Raw genomic sequence first — 19,793 nt, 5'->3', positions numbered from 1 at the left:
GTTAAGCTTTTTATCTTAATTGAATGGCTAAATAGATCAGTATAATTCTATCATTAAAAGTAATTAATAGAGCTGCCAGCTCTTAGAATAGGAACCTAATTGGTCACAGAAACACTTAAAAATAAAAATTGAGCTTCCTTTTTTCCAATGGGGAAATTTTTCAATTAATTCAGAGAAAATAAATTAGGATAGTTTAAAATATAGATTACAATTCTGGGCATATTATTCAACATAAAAATCAAATTAAAAATTTTACTAAAATTCCCATTTATGATTGGTTTAAATATACTCTGTAGAAATAACATAAATGGTTGGTATCCTAAAATGAATTTATTGAGCAAGACATTTGAAATAATACTTTAAAATAAGTATCAGTAAGTTTCATACTTGCAGAAATCAGGGGAAAACGTAGGCCTTCTCCTTCCTTCTTCATAACCTATGTTTAAACCTATGTTTTGACATAACTGAGTCAAACTTTAAGGCGGACATATCTTTGAATCAGAACAGGAGCAGGTAGGAGAGAAGCAGCCAAATCTAATCATTCATGCTTTCTTGTTGTTGTTGCCAGATTATAATTGGGTGTTTGTGGCCCTGATTGCTGTTAATGGTGAGGTATTCTTGCAAATAAAATTAAAATTAACAAGTTTACAAGCATAGTTTACTTTATACAAATTGATGAATAATGTTCCCCAAATACCAAGCTTCAGAAGCATTAAAAACTTTTAGTTGTCAATTTTGGCATATGATTCTGTGGAGTACCGTTAACCTCCCTCAGAGGTGGGAATGTTACAGTATCTTCATAATGTTGCCTGGCGTTTCCAGTGATTATTTGCTCTAGGCTATAGCTCTTTGTAGCTACTTTAACAGAAGAAATGCAAAAAGGAGACAGGAATGTTGTTGAATACCCCCACATGAATTCAGAAACTGATCTAAAATCTAATACAGCCTAAGCAATATCAATGGCAAGACCAAAATCAAGCCGACAAAATATTTTCACTGTTAAAATGGAAAAATGAGTCTATAGGAAACAACATGTACTCTAAAAATTCATCTTAATAATTCAACCAACATCAATGCAACATTTTCTATGCCTGGAATATTTGTCTCGGAACAAAGATCAAGATTATGGATGAGGACAATTACTGCCTTGTGTGTTGTAAAATTTGATTTTAAGAATAATAAGTCTTAAATAATAAATGTGTTATCATTTAATTTTTAATGATTTTTATGTAACATTTATTTCGTTAATGTTCCCTTCCTTAACTTTTTTCTAATAATCAAATATCTTTTTCAAGTAGACATCATTTTTACATTTTATCACAATATATTGTTCTCTTAAGATTAATAAATCATGCATTTATTATCATATCTCTATTTTTTAACTAAAACCTCTAAAACTAAAACTCTGTCACAAAAAATGATTCACTATTATTATGAGCATTTATTATTATTTTCAAGGATATAAATAAATTACCATTTTAAAATATAAGAAAACTTTATGATTTGGAGAATTCCCCACAAATTCCAGTTTCCTATGCCCAAACTCCCAGGATTAGTTTCTATACGGAATTTGAAAGCACCTGGTGAGCAGTTTTATTTATTCCCCACTTTAACAGTCCTGGATATACAGATTTATTTGAAGTCTAGCTTCACCTTTAATTTCCATGGCTTGTGGGTTATCAGTCCTGGGTTATCAAGTTGTTCCAAGACTTTGTAAACCCATGTTCAAAATTTCCTTTCCCCATGACTTTGTTGTGAGAATAGGATGTAGTAGTATTTTGAGTACATCTTTCCATACACATACCAAAATGAAGTAATTCAGTTACTCAAACACAAACCACAATGACAAAAATCACCAAAAGTAACATAAAACAAAATATATGATCTAATTCCCACTCTCATAAAGGAAACATATTTGTAACAAATTCTCATAAAGTGAATTAATATTTTAGACTTTTAGAATCTAAATGAAAAAAAATATATGGGTAGCTTTTACTTTTTAATACTTTAAATATATGAACCAGTAATCCAGATTAAATTATTATCAGGGAATTATTTCCACGTAATGAGAGATGAGAAATGATTTGGCCATTCCTCTCCAATAGCACACTGTTAGTCTAGCCAAGGATATGACCAGTTGAAATATTTTTTGCTACTATTTCACTATGAACCTCTAACTTAGAAATAAGAATTCTTCATGTATCTTAACATGCCCTGTAAATATTCAACCCAAGCTTGGGGTTTCCTCATATTGCACAAAAGGAAATAAAATGAATTCAATTAAATATCAGGGTTATGTCTAAAAATGTATAAATACCGTTATTTATTAAATACTTTGATAACACTGACTAAAGAGTTTAGCTTTTACTTTTGAATACTGCATAAGAGTTTGACATACAATGTAGAAGGCATTTATTTTTAACAAAAAGATTTGGGGGCATTTTAAGAAACGTGTTGAGGAAAATGTGTTTCTTATCTTTTATTAGTATGTGGGATAAATATCTGAAAATATTTATGAGATTATCCTAAGGGAAAAATGCATTCCAGCAAGATAAAAGTATATGCCTACTAACAGAGTTGTAGAGCAAAAGCAGAGCAAAAGTATGTGCCTACTAACATTACATACGATAAAATAAAGTGCTTGCAAGGGATTATAATGTGTATTTTGAGGGAGGTTTGCTGAATAGCTACTTCCTCTGTTGGAATCAAATCAAATACCAGTGTTTTCCTTATATCATTTTTCTTATATTTATTATGAAATATTTCATATATACAAAAACCTATATATAACGTATGATATAATATACATATCATATAAATACATATAAAGAATAAAAAACATCTACAGACCCACAAACAAGCATAAGAAATAGAACATTAACAATATACTTGAAGGCCCTTAGGTTCCCATCCCAATCCATCCTCAACTTTTACCCCGGGGTAAGTACTATTCTGAAACTTATTCTTATCATTCTCTTGCTTTATCATATACATTCAGCGAAGCACACAACTGTTACATGTAAAGCTCGATGACTTTATATCTATGTGTATGCCCATGTAATCAGAACACAGATTAAGATATATAACATTTCCAGTACCCCAGAAAGCTCTATTGTATCTCCTCCCAGTCATTTCCAACCCCAATGCTGCAAACAGTATACTTCCTTCTTTTAACATAAAGCGGTATTGCTTGTTCTTAAAATTAATATAAATGGTGTCATACAGCATATAATATTTTTGGGGGGAGGGGAGCAGAGGGAGAGGCAGAGAGAGAGAATCTTAAGCAGGCTCCATGCCCAGCACAGAGTTCAATGCAGGGCTTGATCTCACAACCCTGAGGTCATGACCAGAGCCAAGATCAAGAGTTGGACACGTAACTGACTGAGCCACCCAGGCGCCCTCAGCATATACTGACTTCTACTGTTCAATGCTGTGGCTTTGAAATATATTCACATTGTTGTGTGTATCATGGCACTCACATTGTTGCTGCCTCATTTTCCACGCTTTGTCTAGTCTACAGCTCATGGTCATGGATTGTTCCCAGTTTGGAGCTGTTATGAGTAAGGCTGGTACAAACATCTTTGTACATGTCTTATTGGTAGGCTAATGCATTCAGTTTTGTTGGATTTACACCTAAGAGTGGAAATTCTGGGTCACAGGTAGGTATATGCTTACTTTTAGTAGATATTGCAGTTTGCCAAAGTAAATGTATCACATTAAACTCCCACCAGCAATATGTGTGAGTTCTGATTGCTCCACACTTTCTTCAAAACTTATTCATTTTTTTTAATTTAAATTTTTAGCCATCTGGTGGATTTGTAATGGTATACGTCATTGTGGTTTAATTTGCATTTTCCTAAAGACTGCTGTGATTTTGAGCACATTTACATATGTTCATTATCCATTTGGATATCCTTGTACATGAAATGCCTGCTTAAGTCCTTTAACTTCTCTTAAAATTAGGTTGTCTACATTTTACTTAATGGTTTGTAGGAGTTATTTTTATGTTCTGGATATAATTCTTATGTTGGATGTATATATGGCAAACTCCTCTCCCATTCTGAAAATTCCCTTTTAACATACCATTCCTTCTTGATTCTCAGATCTTTATATCTGGATTTATTTTCTTTCTTAGAGTACATCCTTTATATAGTCTTGTACTGAGAATTCAAGTCACTGCAAATCCTGGTTTTGATTATCTGTGAAAGTCTTTATTCTTATTTTTAAAAATTATTTAATTTGGTTCACAGTTCTTGAGAGTTTCCCCCCTAGCACCCCGGCTTCCAGCTTCTGTTTTGATCCTAGAAAAGTCTACTGTTTTCCCAATTATTGCCCTAGCCTTATCTTTGCATCCATCTTCTCAAATTTTACTATAATATGATATGTTGGGAAATTACTTTTTTATCTTTCTTGAGATATGCTATATTTTTAAAATCCGAGAATTAGAATCATTTATCAAGTCTAGAAAATTCTCACATATCATCTCTGAATATTGCCTCACCTCAGCCTTGCACCACTCTCTTAATTTCTCCTGCTCTAATTATATAAATGCTATGCCTTCTTAAACTCATCTCAACATCTTTTAACATCTCTTTTACATTTTCTGTTGTCTTTCTTTGATGCATTCTGAGTGATAACTTAAGGTCTACCGTCTCATCAACTTTCTCTTCTGTTGTGCCTAACTTTTAAAAAATTATTATATATATTTTTTGTTTCTAATATTTTTGTTTCCTTTGTACTCTTGCAAGAAAAAGACCACTGAATTTCACTTTCAAGTTGTCTATCAAATATACAAGACACAATAGGCTCACCCAGCATTAAGTTTATTTAGCTTTAATAAAGAAGAGAAAACAGATAGGAGCACTACGCAGAGAAGGATAACTCTGGAAGCTTCGGACATCCAGGTGCAGCATCTCATGTGCCCAATCATTTGCACTGCTCTAAGAAATGACAAGAAGATGGTAAGAGTGTCAGTCACATCAGAATAGGGAAGCCACAGAGGCTAGAGCCCCTCAGTATAAGTATCTTTCTAGTCACCTGAAGGGGTATGTAGCCAGCTCCCATTCTTTAGCGAGGCTTCAGTACCTTAATGACAGAATATGTAATAAATAAGAATAACAGTCATGCACAGAGTGCTTGAATTTATTCTTTCATAAAGTAGGTCAAGTAACAGATGGAGTCTTTTGGGCCAAGTCTATTTCATGGTAAGTTTACTGGTTCCATAGACACTACCAGTGGTCGTTCCCTCAATTCTCAAGTTATAATCAAAATAGACATACTTGGTGGCTCTTGGAACCATAGCAATGGTTCCTTGGTCTGTGGAGAAAGAGCTATTCTAGTAGCAAAAGCTGAGATGAATCCTTTGAATCCCTTCTTCACTTTCTTCTGACCAATACTAGTGAACATAAAACAAATCATAGCCCAGGTGTTGGCAGAAATCAGTGCCCCCTCAAAAATTTGAAGATATATAGTATGTTAGATAAGATCAATTCTTAGGGAGGAAAATAAAATAAAGTGTGGAAGGAGATAGGAAGAACTAAGTGGGGCTGAGGTGGTTTTCTGGGCAGGCATTCATACAGAACCGAGGGAGTGACCTGTGTGGATGTCTGGGCAAAAAGCATTTCCTGTGGAGAGAAAGCAAATGCAAAGGACTTGAACCAAGACTGTCCTGGTGTGTTTGATGAGCAGTGGGGAGGCCAGCATGACTTGAGCTCAGTGAGTGAGAAGAGGCCAGACAGGTGACAGCAACAATCATGTAGGACTTTGTAGATCATTTTAAAAGAGTAAAAACCTCTTGAGTGAGGCAGGAAGCAGTGTGGTGTGAAATAATACGTGTCTTAATGAGATCATGCTGGCTACTTCATTAAGAACAGATTGATTGGCAGCCAGAGTAGGAGACCGGCTATGGGGTTAGTACGAGTGGAAGCAGTAGAAATGGTAAAATTGTGGAAATATTTTTATACTTTCATTCTATTAGATCCAGTCTTTAGTATTCAAGCCTCTTGGGAGATACTCCCATGAATTTTATATATCCTCTTCCCGTTAGAGTACACGTATCTTGAGCCTTTGGATAAACATCCAGACGTCTCATTAATGTTGACCTTGATCTTAAAACAAACACTTTTTATGTCGAAGTCCTGATTATAAGAGCCGAACACATCTCAAAAAGAACATTTTCCTTTCTCCATTTCTCCCTCCTTTCCATTCCCTTCCTAAAACTGCTCGCCTAATTCAATTAGGAGGAGGGCAACATTAATAACTGGGAGCCTTGGCAGCTCTGTATACAGCATGACCATACTGTGGAATCTGGTCACGTGTCCAGCATTCTGGGTCCCTGCCTGTGTGAGGAGGGCAGGCGGACAGTGTCTTTCTTCTCTTGGCTTCTTTCACACAGGAGGCCTTCTTCTTAGCAATGAAGAACTGATTTCAATTCCAGTTAAAGAATTTTAACTTAGTTGTTATAAGAAGAAAGAGAGTTATTCCATAGGTAAACATGATAAAGGACACACACACACACAAACACGATGAAAATTAGAAAATTTATTTTCAACCTTCCAAAATCTTCCACAGATGAACCTGAAATTGATTAAAACACCCTTCAATAGCAAGAGAGATGGAATCAAAGTACCTAAACGGATTTGTATTAAGTTAGCGATGTTTATATCTGATGTCCACTAGAAAGACCCTGATGGTTTACGACCAAACCTAAGACATGCATTCTCTTGATTTTCCAATCAAAGTACTGTACTTACTAAAAGTACTAATTTAATTGTTCTCATATACCAAATAAAAACCACTAATTATTCACTGCTATTTGAAAAATAGAAAATTGGCCTGTGAGTTCTAGGAGTTTGCCAACATTGCTGAATTGAGAAAGGATTCTCTGTGGAATTCAATAATCAAAAATTTGATAAAAAAATCAAATGTGGGGATGAAAAGTTCTTGTTCTTTGAAAAGCTTTGAAAAGTTCTTGTTCTTATGGACACAAACCAGCAAAATAAGTAAAGGTGAAACCATCTCAGAAAATTTCAGAAGTTGTAAATAACAAACTATAGCATCACATCAAGTCACTAAACAATCTTGATGGTATTAGAAATCAGGATTCATGGGCGCCTGGGTGGCTCAGTCGGTTAGGCGACTGCCTTCGGCTCAGGTCATGATCCTGGAGTCCCGGGATCGAGTCCCGCATCGGGCTCCCTGCTCGGCAGGGAGTCTGCTTCTCCCTCTGACCCTCCCCCCTCTCATGTGCTCTCTCTCTCTCTCTCATTCTCTCTCAAATAAAATCTTTAAAAAAAAAAATTAAAAAAAAAAAAAGGAATCAGGATTCATTTCCACTTAAAAAGAAAAAAAGGTAAGGGGAAGTAAGCTGTATCAGAATATAAATATTGTGTGAAAGATCTCTTACTGTAGGTTTTTTTTTTCTGTTGAAAAGCTGTTTCATGATTTGTTGTCTTCCCAAAATCTTTGGTACTTAACTAATGAATAATTTTTGTATCTAATATAAAATAATTATGAGATAGATTAGCCAACAGTTTTTGTATGGAGTATGACCTATGAACAAAGTCCAAAGCTTGCCATTAAATTCCTGTGTGACCAATAAGAAAACTTCTCTGTCTCTTCATTTTGCTAGAGGCGAAATAATATGGTCCCTGTATACTTAATACGTAATGATACATAAACGAGATGGTTTTCTTATAATCCTAACAAGCATTCATCTAAAGGGTTATCTAGTATACAGCACATAAAATAATACAGCATATTATCAGATTTTTGGTGATATTGCAGTCATGAATTCTGGTTATTAGAGGGCAGGGGAAAAAGTTATAGAAAATTGCTGTGACTCATGATAGCTTTGGCTGTTAAGCCTCAAACACTTATTTACAAACAAACTGAAAATGTGAAGTCAAACTCATTTTCATAGCTCCAAGGAGATCAGATAAGAAACTTGGGTATTTTAAAATCACTCTCAGATATAATTATTTTTTTAAGTTATTTTTAGCAGGAATGATGATAATTCTAGAAAAATGGCAAAACAAATTCTGAAAACCTGAGAATATCTGGTGAGCTTTCCTCCTATTTTCAACTGGTTTTTACTCAGAAACTGAAATACAAAGTTAATTTTCAATTGCTTCTGGTTGGGAGGGGAAATAAGACCTGCAAAAAAGTATGCATATTAAATAAATATGTCCTGAGTAACAATACAACAATATATACAGATTTGGGCACAAGAGAACAGACCACGTGAATTCTATATCACAGGTTTCTCTTTAAGTATTATCTGTTCAAACTTTTGAGGTTGTTTTGTTCTCCTTTGCAGTGGCCAGTTTCTTCTGAGGTCTGCTGGGGAATGGTTGTTTTCAGCTTGAAGGCTAAGCTTACTTTTCCATCGCAACATTTATGTTCACTGCCCAGCTGGTTTCAGTCACATCTCATTATTTTTGATGTTTTTTACTTTTGACGATTTCTGTAAGTAAAGAAAAATAAAAGGGGTTCATCAGAAATATGTATTGGAAATAGCAAGGAAAGAAACTACGTGCTTTCAAATACTATTTATAGTACACTCACATGCGTATATGTTCTTTGAAAAATAATTGGGAGCACATTAAGAGGAGGCAAACACACAAAAACCAAAAAACAAAACAAAACAAGGGAGAAATGTAAACTCTTCAGGAACAAGGCAGATATTTCTATGAGGTAGGAGATAATACCTGAAATTTGTAAAGTGTTCCTCAGGTTACAAAGTGCTTTTCTTTGCATTTTAGTTTATCTTAATAAAAACTCTAGTATGCAGGTAGCGTAAGGTAAAAAAAAACTGAATCCACAATGAGGAGACTTGCCCAGCAATCACACAGCGAATAAGAGACTGAAGCTTGATTGTGCTCTACAAGTGTCTGATTGCAGACCCATCACCTTGGCTGTGACACGAGGCCTACAGAATGGAGCCCAAACCTAGTGGAGTTCTAAATACTGCAGAGGAGGAAAAGAGTACCTATAAATGTTAAACTGAAGAAAAAGTAACAGGTCTCAAGCATAAGCAGAGTGACCTACAGTTTCTAATGAGCATATACGGACTTGACATTAACATAAAATAACATCGTATCAAACCCTCAAGTAAAGCAAGCTACACTGCAGATAGGAATTCTGTGTATTCAAGCAAGACACTGCATTCCCTTCCATTATGGCTTTGTGGAACATGGGAATGGGTGGTTTAAAAAAATTCTAACAGCATGCACTATAATGGTCAAGTGGTACAGAAAACCAGTCATCTCTTGCTCTCCCATACTTCCACTGTACTAGTGATCTGTTAAGTGCTGGCCACGTGGCCCTGAAGACGAACACTCTGAGGCTCTTGACTCTGAGCTCTCATTAGCCCATGACTTCCTCCCTTCCTTCCCTTTCTTCCTCTTTTCCTCTCCATTTCTTCCTTCCTTCCTTCCTTTTTTCCTCCCCCCCAGTCTTCTTCCTCTTGTTTTTTCCTTCTTTCCATTTCTCCCTCCCCTCCTTCTACCCTCCCACCCATTTCCTTCCTTCCTTCTTTCCTTCCTTCCTACCTTCCTTTTCTGCTACATACTAACTCTATAACCTTAAGGAAGTTACCTAGCCTTTATGTGCCTCATTTCCTCATCTTTAAAAAGAAGGGGGAAGGGATAATAATTCCTATTTTATAGGGTTATGACAAAGATTAAATGAGCCAATAGATGTAAAGAGTTTTACATTTAACACTAAGAGATTTACTGTCTCCCCAACTGTGTGAAATACGAAGACAAAATATAGCTTTGTGACCTCTGAGGAGCTCACAGACTAACTGGGAAAGAAGAAAAGAGATGTCAAAGCAGGAAGAAGTGGAATTTCTCCACATACCATGTTAATTTCCCTGGAAGTCTCAATTTATGTTCCTGTGTCAGTATCTCTCAGTGCTAACTGGGGCTGGGGGTTGGAGGTGTGGGGTGGGGGTAGTCAGTGGCCTAATGCGAGAAAGCCTGGATTCCATGCTCTTCTTTTATTTTTATTTTTATTTATTTGACAGAGAGAGACACAGCGAGAGAGGGAACACAAGCAGGGGGAGCAGGAGAGGGAGAAGCAGGCTTCCCGCGGAGCAGGGAGCCCGATGCGGGGCTGATCCCAGGACGCTGGGCTGATCCCAGGACGCTGGGATCATGACCTGAGCTGAAGGCAGCTGCTTAATGACTGAGCGACCCAGGTGCCTCCCCCTCCAACCCTCCCGAACCTCCCCACCCCCCCACCCCCCCCACCCGGCTCATGCTCTTCTTGATTTCATTCTCTCATTATCTGCTAGCTCCAACTGCTGCCTTTAGATTTTTTAGGTCTTCCTCACATCACAAACAGCAATAAAACTACCCACCATCGAATATACATTATAGATGAAAGAACACAGGCTTTTTAGGCAGTATGCCCAGATTTAATTCCCACTTCTATCAGCTACTATCTTTGTGACTTTATCCGTAAAAAGGGATAACAACATTATTTCTCCCACAGTGTTGCTTTTCTACGGGGGGGGGGGGAAGGGGATGAGGGAAATGAAATCAAGATATTGTAGGACAGAGAAGGGAATCTGAAGAACTAGGTCTGATTCCTGATTCTAAGACTTACAGGCTGTATGTCTGCAGGAATGTCTGAATTCCATTTCTCTATCAGGGAATGAGGTGTGATAGTAATAAGTGAATCATAGAGTTGAGGAAATATCAAGCGAAATAATGGTCCTGCAAGTGCTTTGTACAATGTAAAATGCTACAGAAATATTACCTGTTATTATCATCTCATATTCACATAAAACTATTATAAGCCTGTAGTCTGAAAGTTCAATCTGTCATCTTGACAGTTATTAGTCTCACTCTCCCTTGTCAATAAACTGATTTAAGATAGGACATAGTTAAGCAGAAAAATGGGAGGTGAGGGAATCAGAATAATCAGATTATCTCAATATAAAATAATAGGATTTAAATAGTCTTTGTTCTGGAAGGGCCCTTATAAGTGGCCTTCCCTGCCTGATCTAGCCCAATCTTCCATCCAGTGTAAGAAGGCCCCAACTAACACTTGTGTTCTTGTGGCTGGTTCAGGTTGACAGAGTGGATTTCACGTTGAATAGAAACTGAGTTCTTTATTGTGTTAACTTTTAAGAATCTCAAAGTGTGCAGGAACTGATTTTTCTGACAATAATTTAGATTTTAAAATTCAAATTGATTTTAAATCTGAGCTCTTTTGGCATTCATCAACTATTCCTTTTGGAAATGTCACAAACTTAACGTGGAGGTGGTGTTTCTTACACTGAACTGAATATTCACTGATTGCTTTTGAATTCACATTTACTTAAATGATCAAATTAACTAAGGGGTGTGGAATCGTGTGCACTCCTTGGAGATCAAGCCAAACACATCATCCACAGAAGGACAGATAAATAATGCAATTTGGTTTTGTCTCTCTAAAAAGTATCTTTTAGTTGTTAAAATCGACATCTTTGTAAGAATAGCCTACTGTTCAATCCACAAAATAAAGGTTTATATATGTAAAATCAGATGAGTCTTTTGAATGAGAAGATTAAGGTGAAAGAAAAACCTCCATTTCCTCTTACTTTATAGGAATCAAGTTCAAGAATATCTAATATTGCTTTACATTCTCTTCTAGAGCTGATGCTTCCTAAAGAGTGAATTTGAACCTCTGCTAGTCACACCCTGCTCACTTTCCTTTTCAGGAACTTTGGGATCCAGTCCCCTCAAATTGCTCAAGCTGATGATGAACAGTAGAACCTGAAGTAAGCACATCTACTTCTTGTAGGGGGCAGCTTGATTGTGAAATGAGGTTTCCTGGAATCTCTTCTGAACATTTTCAACTGGATTTTCACCCATGTACCCATTCTCACATCTGTACCATCTTCTCCTTTCCTTTCCTGAGGACCTTTTGTAATTAAGTCATTGGTTGAGATTGAAATAGCTGCTTTATTCTTCCTCTCATCATATTGCACCATTTTCCAGAGGCGAGTCTTATATTGATACTCATGGCAACTGTTTCTGCACACAGGAAATGTTTGATAGTTGTCACATATTATCTGTCAAGTACAAAATGGGAGTCTGGGCCTCATTTCTCTGGTCAAGAAATACTTATCAAGAACCTACAACGATCCAGGCACTCTTTTAGAATCTGAGGATAGAGCACACTGACACAAATCCCATGCCCTCATGTGCGAAAGGTGACCCCTAATCAAAGTAAAGAAGTAAAATGTACAGTATGTTGGATGGCATATGGGAGACAAGCAGCCCCAGAAGGAAGGTTACAATTTTAAGTAAAGTCTCTACAGAAGGGATCACTAAGAAGGCAGTGGCTAAGGAAAGACCTACTAGAAGACAAAGCCGGAAGTCACGTCACTCTCTGGGGTAACATTGGGCCACTTGGAGAAAACAGTCTGTGTAGGCGTTGAGAATGGAGCACACACACCTAGAGTTTTGGAGAAACAGCTGGGAGGCTGATGGAGCTAGATAGTGAGGAAGGGGGAGAAGCGGGGAGACCACTGGAGGGTTTGGAAGAAAGGAGTTATATGATCTAAGGTTTTCACACATTCCCTCTGGCTGTTGTGTTGAGAATGGATGGTATGAGGCAAGGGCAGAGCAGACTGACTAGGTAGGAAGCCTTGTAATACAAGAAATGATGATGACTTGGATTAGGTTGACAACAGTAAACATGTAAAAAAAAAAAAAAAAAAGGTAGTCATATTCTAGATATTGTTTGGGGATAAAACCAATAGGATTTGCTGAGAGAGTGGGTGTGATGAGTGGGAAGAGAAAGCTGTTCATAATTCTTCTACTCTTTGTTTTTCTAAGTGTGGTCCAAAGACCCCCTGCCTCACAGTCTTGTAAACAACAATGTCAAAATGGATTCCTAGTTTCTACCTGACAACCACCAAATCAGACTGTTAAGAGCAGAGGTTAGAAAACTTTTATTCTAAAGGGCCCAACCGTAAATATTTTAGGCTTTGCATATGGTTTCTGTCAAAATCACTCAACTCTGCTGATACAGTATGAAAGCAGCCCTGGCAACATTAAATGAATGAGTGTGGCTTCTGTTGCAAGTCAACTTTATATAGATACTGAAATTTGAATTTCATGTAATTTTCATGTGTCAGAAAAAAAATTTTTTTTATCTTTTTCAAACATTTAAAAATGAAAAAAAAATTCTTAGCTCGTGGACATACAAAAACAGGCAATGGGACAGACTCTCCCGCTGCCAGTTTGCCCATTTTTCTCCAAAGAGCAGATTCTAAGAATATGTGTTTTTAACATGCTCATTAAGTAACTTTTTTTATACACAAGAACTTAGAGAATCACTGCAATAAGCTTTGAAAGTTATTGTCATCTGTTCCTTTTTCCTTTGCTTTGTTCATTGGTCAGAATAAAGACAGATTTCTTTAATAAAATGATGAACCAGAATTGGTTTGGAATAATGGATAAAAGCAAGATTCTCATCTGCCAACAAGAAAAAAGGTTAGAAGAAAGGAGAAAGGAACTGAAAGTTATTTATGAGGATAATTAGGGAATTGGGGGGACACTCATAAGCTTACTTTTTAGAAGTAAACTATAGTTTAAAAATGCATTTACCATTAAAAGGGATCAATCAGTAATTTGTGCCTGATTCCATAAAACTCGTATGTATCCAGTTCCCTGTTCTACACAGTTTAAGATACTGTGGTTTGGTCTGGGTAGAACAGTTATTATTTTGCCCTGTGAAAGAATACCACCTATCGTAATTTGCACACCACGCACGCAGCTCATCTCTGCTTGTAAGTGACCCTGTGGTTTAGGTCTCAGTTATTATATGAGTTTGTACCACAATCTCTCTTTTTTTTTTTACTTGATCATCTAATCCTTTGATTGTTCTTTCTCTCTAGTGTCACACTCAACTCATAACAAATATGGGGGAAACAAGAAAAAAAATTAATTTACTTAAATGGATCTCTTAGTCATAATCACAGTACAAAAATAGTGATCATTCTGGGCTTAAAAAATTGACTTGGATTTTTCATTTAGTATTTCTCAACTTCATCCCTACTTTGCCATCACTCTATTCTTTTCTTTGTCTCAAGATTTAATTCACCAATGTTTCATTTCTGAGACTGAATCAAATAGAAATTGACAATTTTTATTTCAGAGAAAATGATTTTTGAAAATATAACTCAAATGCAGTGTCAAGTCCTAGTAGATAAATCTAAAACTACTAGCAAACAGCCTTTGGGTTATCTAAATAATTTATTGGTGAAAAAAATAATAGATTTCTAAGCATTTAGTGAGCATTATGAAAACTATGTGAGTGGAGTGAGCAGAAAAAGGAAATGGAGAGGAAGACAGGACTTCAAACAGGCTACTCAATAATCTGTCTTGGTCTAACACTCCTGACTCCTAACAGCTGGAAGCTATATTTTTTCAAATCTCTAACAGATTCCTTGGTAAACCCACATGAGACGTGGTTAATATGATGCCACAGCAATCAATATAGTGCTAACCAAAAGCTGTTGATTGGCTCTATAATAATAATTTGAGTGTCTACTCTGTTCCAGTCTCATTCACAATTTCATGTGAGGCAGGTATTTCAATTCTCATTTTACAGATAAAGAAACAAAGTCACAAGAAAATGTGACATTCTTTGAAATAAGAGCTCAGTTTTGGGTCTGTCTGGTTGCAAAGCCTGCATATTTCCCTCTATACCTCACTATCCTGCAGAATGTTTCCCCAGTGGTTGATGTTCCTGTCCAGCCACAGACTGAGGAGAGAATGGAGTGAGAGGAAAAGAAAAAGGTTGCTTTGCCTAGAGAACTGTTTTTTCCCTTTCAATATGGTATATGATTGTACTTTTATAATTAACATTCTGCTGATGAGATCTCCCATTGGTGAAGGCTGACGAGTCAGATTTTCCATGAAGAGCAAGCACTGCAGGAAATAAATTAATCTCTAGGGAAGAAGAGGGGCAAGGATGTCAGTACTCACACAACTGCCTAATAGGAAATGATATTTCAAGATTGTTGAAAGAATGAAATGACTATGGGTTCTCCTTCTAGCAAATTCTTTAACATTTAAACCTTCCAAGAAGACGGAAGTAAGTTGCTATAAAATGAAGAGCAATCTTATAATATTTTACTTTAGGCTGTCAGTACTTCCAAACTAAGATAGTATTCCCTGGAAATGGGAAAGAAATTCTACCAGTGTCATTGTTTTGTTTGTATTATGAAAAATCTGCACTGATGTTAAATAGAAGGATGAATAATATACCAGATTTTTTGATTACCAGTTTAAAATTATCCAATATTTTATATAACAGGTTTTTCAGTCTTTGGAGTAAAAGTAATTATTGTGCTTAGAATTACACACTACTTACAATAAGGCTGAATTATTGAAGTGTTCCTTTATTAAAATTGTGAAACAGGAATATGTTTTATGGTATCTAAAGTACCTGTCTCTTGATGGCGTGTATTCTGTCATTCGTCAGTCAAGGTCTTTAATACAGAACACCAATCTTGTCTAATTCCTCAAAGTAGTTCTGGTAGAGAACCACCTCATGCTTTATTTCTCATAAGTAAAATCTGAAGTTTAGATTAAATAGTAAGGTTAAATCAAAATCCAATATAAAAATTTCTTGGGGCACCTGGGTGGCTCAGTCGGTTAAGCATCCGACTCACGATTTCAGCTCAGGTCATGATCTCAGGGTCGTGGGATGGAGCCCCGAGTCAGGCTCTGTGCTCAGCAAGGATTCTACTTAAGATTCTCTCTCTCTCTCCCTCTCACTGCTCTCTCTCTCTCTCAAATAAATAAATAAAATCTTAAAAATTTATTTTCCTATAGATCCATTCTTCATTTGTAGCTTCTACTGTGACCTCAGTGATGAGTTTTTCCAGGGAGCATGTCTTCTCTCCCCTGTTTAATTTACCACAATATGTAGCTTCTTACATGTGGGGAATCACTTCTATGTGAATCTTGCTTAAAGATGACCAACAGTTACATCGCTCAATGGTATCAGATTAGGCCACAGAATCTCATGCATTCAGAACTGAAAGGGCACAAAGATTACTTTGTATACTTCCTATTTGGGTGAGGAAAGTATAACTCAGGAAAATGAAATGGCCTGTGAAGGGCAAAACATCTAGCAGTGGCAGAGAGGGGACTAGACCTTAGGGTACCTGCTTTTTGTTTTCTGGCCTGAGGCTTTTCTCACTATTTGACAAGTTGAATTTATGGAGGACGAGTCATGGCATGAATTTAATCTAAAGATGGAGGAATAATTAGAAGGTATGTACCTGAAGTTTCAAAAGAAAAGAAATTCCGTTAGATAACTTTGTTCAGGAGCGTGTAAAATTTGCTCAGTGGAGAACATTTATTTAGGGTAAAAACAAATAAGCATATTTAAAAGACTATCCCTTCTGGCAAAGAGTGCAGTTTCTAAGAGACACATAAGGAGGAAACACCTGTTCAGCCAGTCAGACCACCAGAAGCAATCTCTGCAATTCACGAGTGACCTCCGTAATAACCAGATTCTCTTTACAACTCTCTGATCATATTCTGATACCAAGTGACTTTGCCCTCAGGGGAAGGAAGCCACCTTGCCCACAGTCCTGTCCCCTTCTCAGGAGCCGCAGTATCCAGTGACTGAGTGATGCGGGGGCTATAAAGGCCTGGCCCCCTCACCCCAACACAGGACAACTCCAAAGAGCCACACCAGCTCCAGGGCTTCCGGTGGGATCAGCAAAGGTCTTTGTTGTGACTGTATTATGACTCAGCTTCCCCCTCTGCCCAGACCTGCTTTTGTCCCTCTGCTTTATGTGTTGTTTCTGAGATCACTTCCCAATAAATGTTCCACCCAGGGAACTAGACATGAAACAAATCCCTTAAAGCAAACATTTGGACTTCACACATGTTGCCTACCAAAAACAGAGCTTAAACCAAATAACCAGCGGAGTCCTGTGCTCTTCCTGAGCTATTATGGCTGAGAGAAGATGGGCAAGATGTCCATTAGGGCAGGTCAGGGCTTCCAGGCCTCTGCAAAATTGCCCTATTTCTTGGACTCAGAGGAGTCAGTGACTCATCTTCAAAGAAGGTTTCCACCCAACTTCCATGACCATAGGATTCAGACGGGCCATGAAGTTCCCAGGATGATATAGTTTCCAAAGGGAAAGAGTGCAAGCAGAAACTCGGAGACTGCAGGAGCCACAGCAGGTGGGCATGGCCAGCACTTTGCAGAAGATACTGTCTGGAAGCAAAGTTTTTCTTAGCCATCAGATCATGAAGATGCAGAAGTTAGTTATAATAGCTACGATTCAACTGGAGTCTTTGATGTCCTATACCAACTTTAACCTACTTCATCTAATGTAGTCTTCAAAATAGCCTATGGTGTAGCACTGTTATTAACCCAGTTTTAGAAATAAAGAGACAGAGACATTAACAAATTGCTCACGGTACACAGCTAGCAAGCGGGAGCCAAGATTTAAACCCAGCAGTCTGAGTTCAGACTCCAAAGGTTAACCACTTAATCATCCTACTTTCAGAGGACTGTTCTTTTAGTAATTTATGGACAAAACAATGTACAGACCTAATAACAAAGTTCCTAAAATAAGACAGGGGCATTGCCAGGCTGCCAAGCAACCAGAGTGAATCAAGGACCCACAGACGAAGGTCATGCAGGAGATCGGGTGAAGCATTTTCATCAGTCGCTTAGGGAAGAGGAAACAGGCCTGACAGCACGGATCCTGAGGTGCAATTTATTGCCAACTTCTGGCTGCAGTACAGCAAACTCTCCTCACACAATGTGCATGCAGCCGTTCACAGTGAATCTTCTAGTTATTTATGCTCCATTCCAAAATAAAGGATTCCCCTTGGTATAATTATTAGATACATATTTGAATTGGTTCTACGTCATCCAACTAGAAGAATAAGATCTGGGTGTCTGGAGGAGCAAACCTGGAGAAGCAGCACCCGTCTTAATAAGATTTTTGTTTTTTGTTTTTTGTCTGTGATGTCCTACAAAGACTCTTGCCGTTCTTGCCCAAAGAGAATTTAGGAAATGACTGACTTATGTCTAAGGACTAAAAAGAGGTAAAAGTTCAGAAAGGATATCATTCGCCCCTCCCGAACATGGTGGCTACTGGATATTCCGAGATGTAATTACAAATGGGAAAGCAAATGAAGACATTTTCCAGATGAGCATGCTAAATAATTTCTAAATAACCTAAATAAGCAGATGTCATTTTACTCTTCTTAAAAATGTTAGGAGTCTCACTTGCTTAAAACCACTATGGTAGGGGCACCTGGGTGGCTCAGTTGGTTAAGCATCCACCTTCGGCTCAGGTCATGGTCCCAGGGTCCTGGGATCGAGCCCCGCATCGGGCTCCCTGCTCGGCGGGAAGCCTGCTTCTCCCTCTCCCACTCCCCCTGCTTGTGTTCTCTAAATAAATAAATAAATAAATAAATAAATACCTTAAAAAAAAAACAAAACACTACTGTAATCCCAGGTCTTCTTTTTTCTTAAGCCACCATGTAAAGGCAACATGTTCAAGCACATGCTACCCTGGTCTATAACATCCTCTGCACTATTCATTCAGGGGGCAAAGTGGGGTCTGTCCCGTACCATCCCGGGAAGATGCACACACAGGGGTAGATCAGATTAAGTCTTCCCACGATTGAAACAAAAACTCTGATCTCAGGAATTTCATTATCTGGTACTTTTTAGGATCCATAACCTTAAGGGGAAAAAAAAAGTTTTCAATGAATTAATAATGGCTTGAGACTCAACATGCTATAGCAATATTCATTGCAGTAGTTCTTTCTTTATAGTCGCGGTTGATTAGCATTTGAAATTTGCAGGAATTGCAATATGCATGGTTTTCAAAGCCCTTTACAGAATTTCGTTTTTATCACTCGGCAAGAGTCAATGAAAAGGCAATAAGAAAAGCTCTATGGGATATTTTTATAGAAGTGTCAAAAGCCAGTAAGCTAACTACATGAAAACCCAGATTGTACAGACAGAGTTTGAGCAGAAACACTTCAGAGACTTTATATCTAGTATTTTGACTTTTACATGCCCTTGGAGGAAAAAAAGAGTGCTAGCTACAAAACCAAATAAGGAGGGGAAAGGAACAAACCATATGCTTAAGAATAATTACATTTTCCATTTTCCTACAAACGAAATGTGAAGTTTCAAAGATAAAGTGTAATAGAAATTGAGCTGCTTTGGTGTGCCTAAAATATTGCCAAGAAAGAAAATTCTCATTTCCCTTGTTAACTCATCCCAGATTTCTACAATATGGAAGTTAGTCTGAATGCTATGAACTTCTCCACAAGTCCATTTGCTCTTGTTTTGCTTTTAGTAGAGATGAAAAATATCAGATCACCATCTCTTGAAACAAAACTATCATAATTCAAATCTACATTAGGTTATTTATCTGACACATCTTTTTTTTTTTATTATGTTATGTTAATCACCATACATCACATCATTAGTTTTTGATGTAGTGTTCCATGATTCATTATTTGCGTATAACACCCAGTGCTCCGTTCAGTACGTGCCCTCTTTAATACCCATCACCAGGCTAACCCATCCTCCCACCCCCCTCCCCTCTAGAACCCTCAGTTTGTTTCTCAGAGTCCATCATCTCTCATGGTTCGTCTCCCTCTCCGATTTCCCCCTTTCATTCTTCCCCTCCTGCTATCTTCTTTTTTTTAACATAAAATGTATTATTTGTTTCAGAGGTACAGATCTGTGATTCAACAGTCTTACACAATTCACAGCGCTCACCATAGCAC

General features: G+C 37.3%; 1 protein-coding gene across 1 annotated transcript in view; it reads right to left on the bottom strand.

The window, feature by feature from the left end:
• Positions 1–8,284: 8,284 nt before the first annotated feature.
• THEMIS (thymocyte selection associated) overlaps positions 8,285–19,793 on the bottom strand; it is a 174,519-nt gene continuing 163,010 nt past the window's right edge. The window contains exon 6 of the mRNA XM_032408319.1: positions 8,285–8,464. Within this exon, the coding sequence (XP_032264210.1) occupies positions 8,433–8,464 (32 nt within the window). The 3' untranslated portion in view covers positions 8,285–8,432. The remainder of the gene's footprint in view (positions 8,465–19,793) is intronic.

Source organism: Phoca vitulina, unplaced genomic scaffold, assembly GCF_004348235.1.
Source record: "Phoca vitulina isolate PV1807 unplaced genomic scaffold, GSC_HSeal_1.0 scaffold9, whole genome shotgun sequence".
In the NCBI taxonomy this organism is placed as follows: Eukaryota; Metazoa; Chordata; class Mammalia; order Carnivora; family Phocidae; genus Phoca; species Phoca vitulina.
The sequence above is the reverse complement of the archived record's forward strand: the minus strand, read 5'-3'. Positions and strand labels throughout refer to the sequence as shown.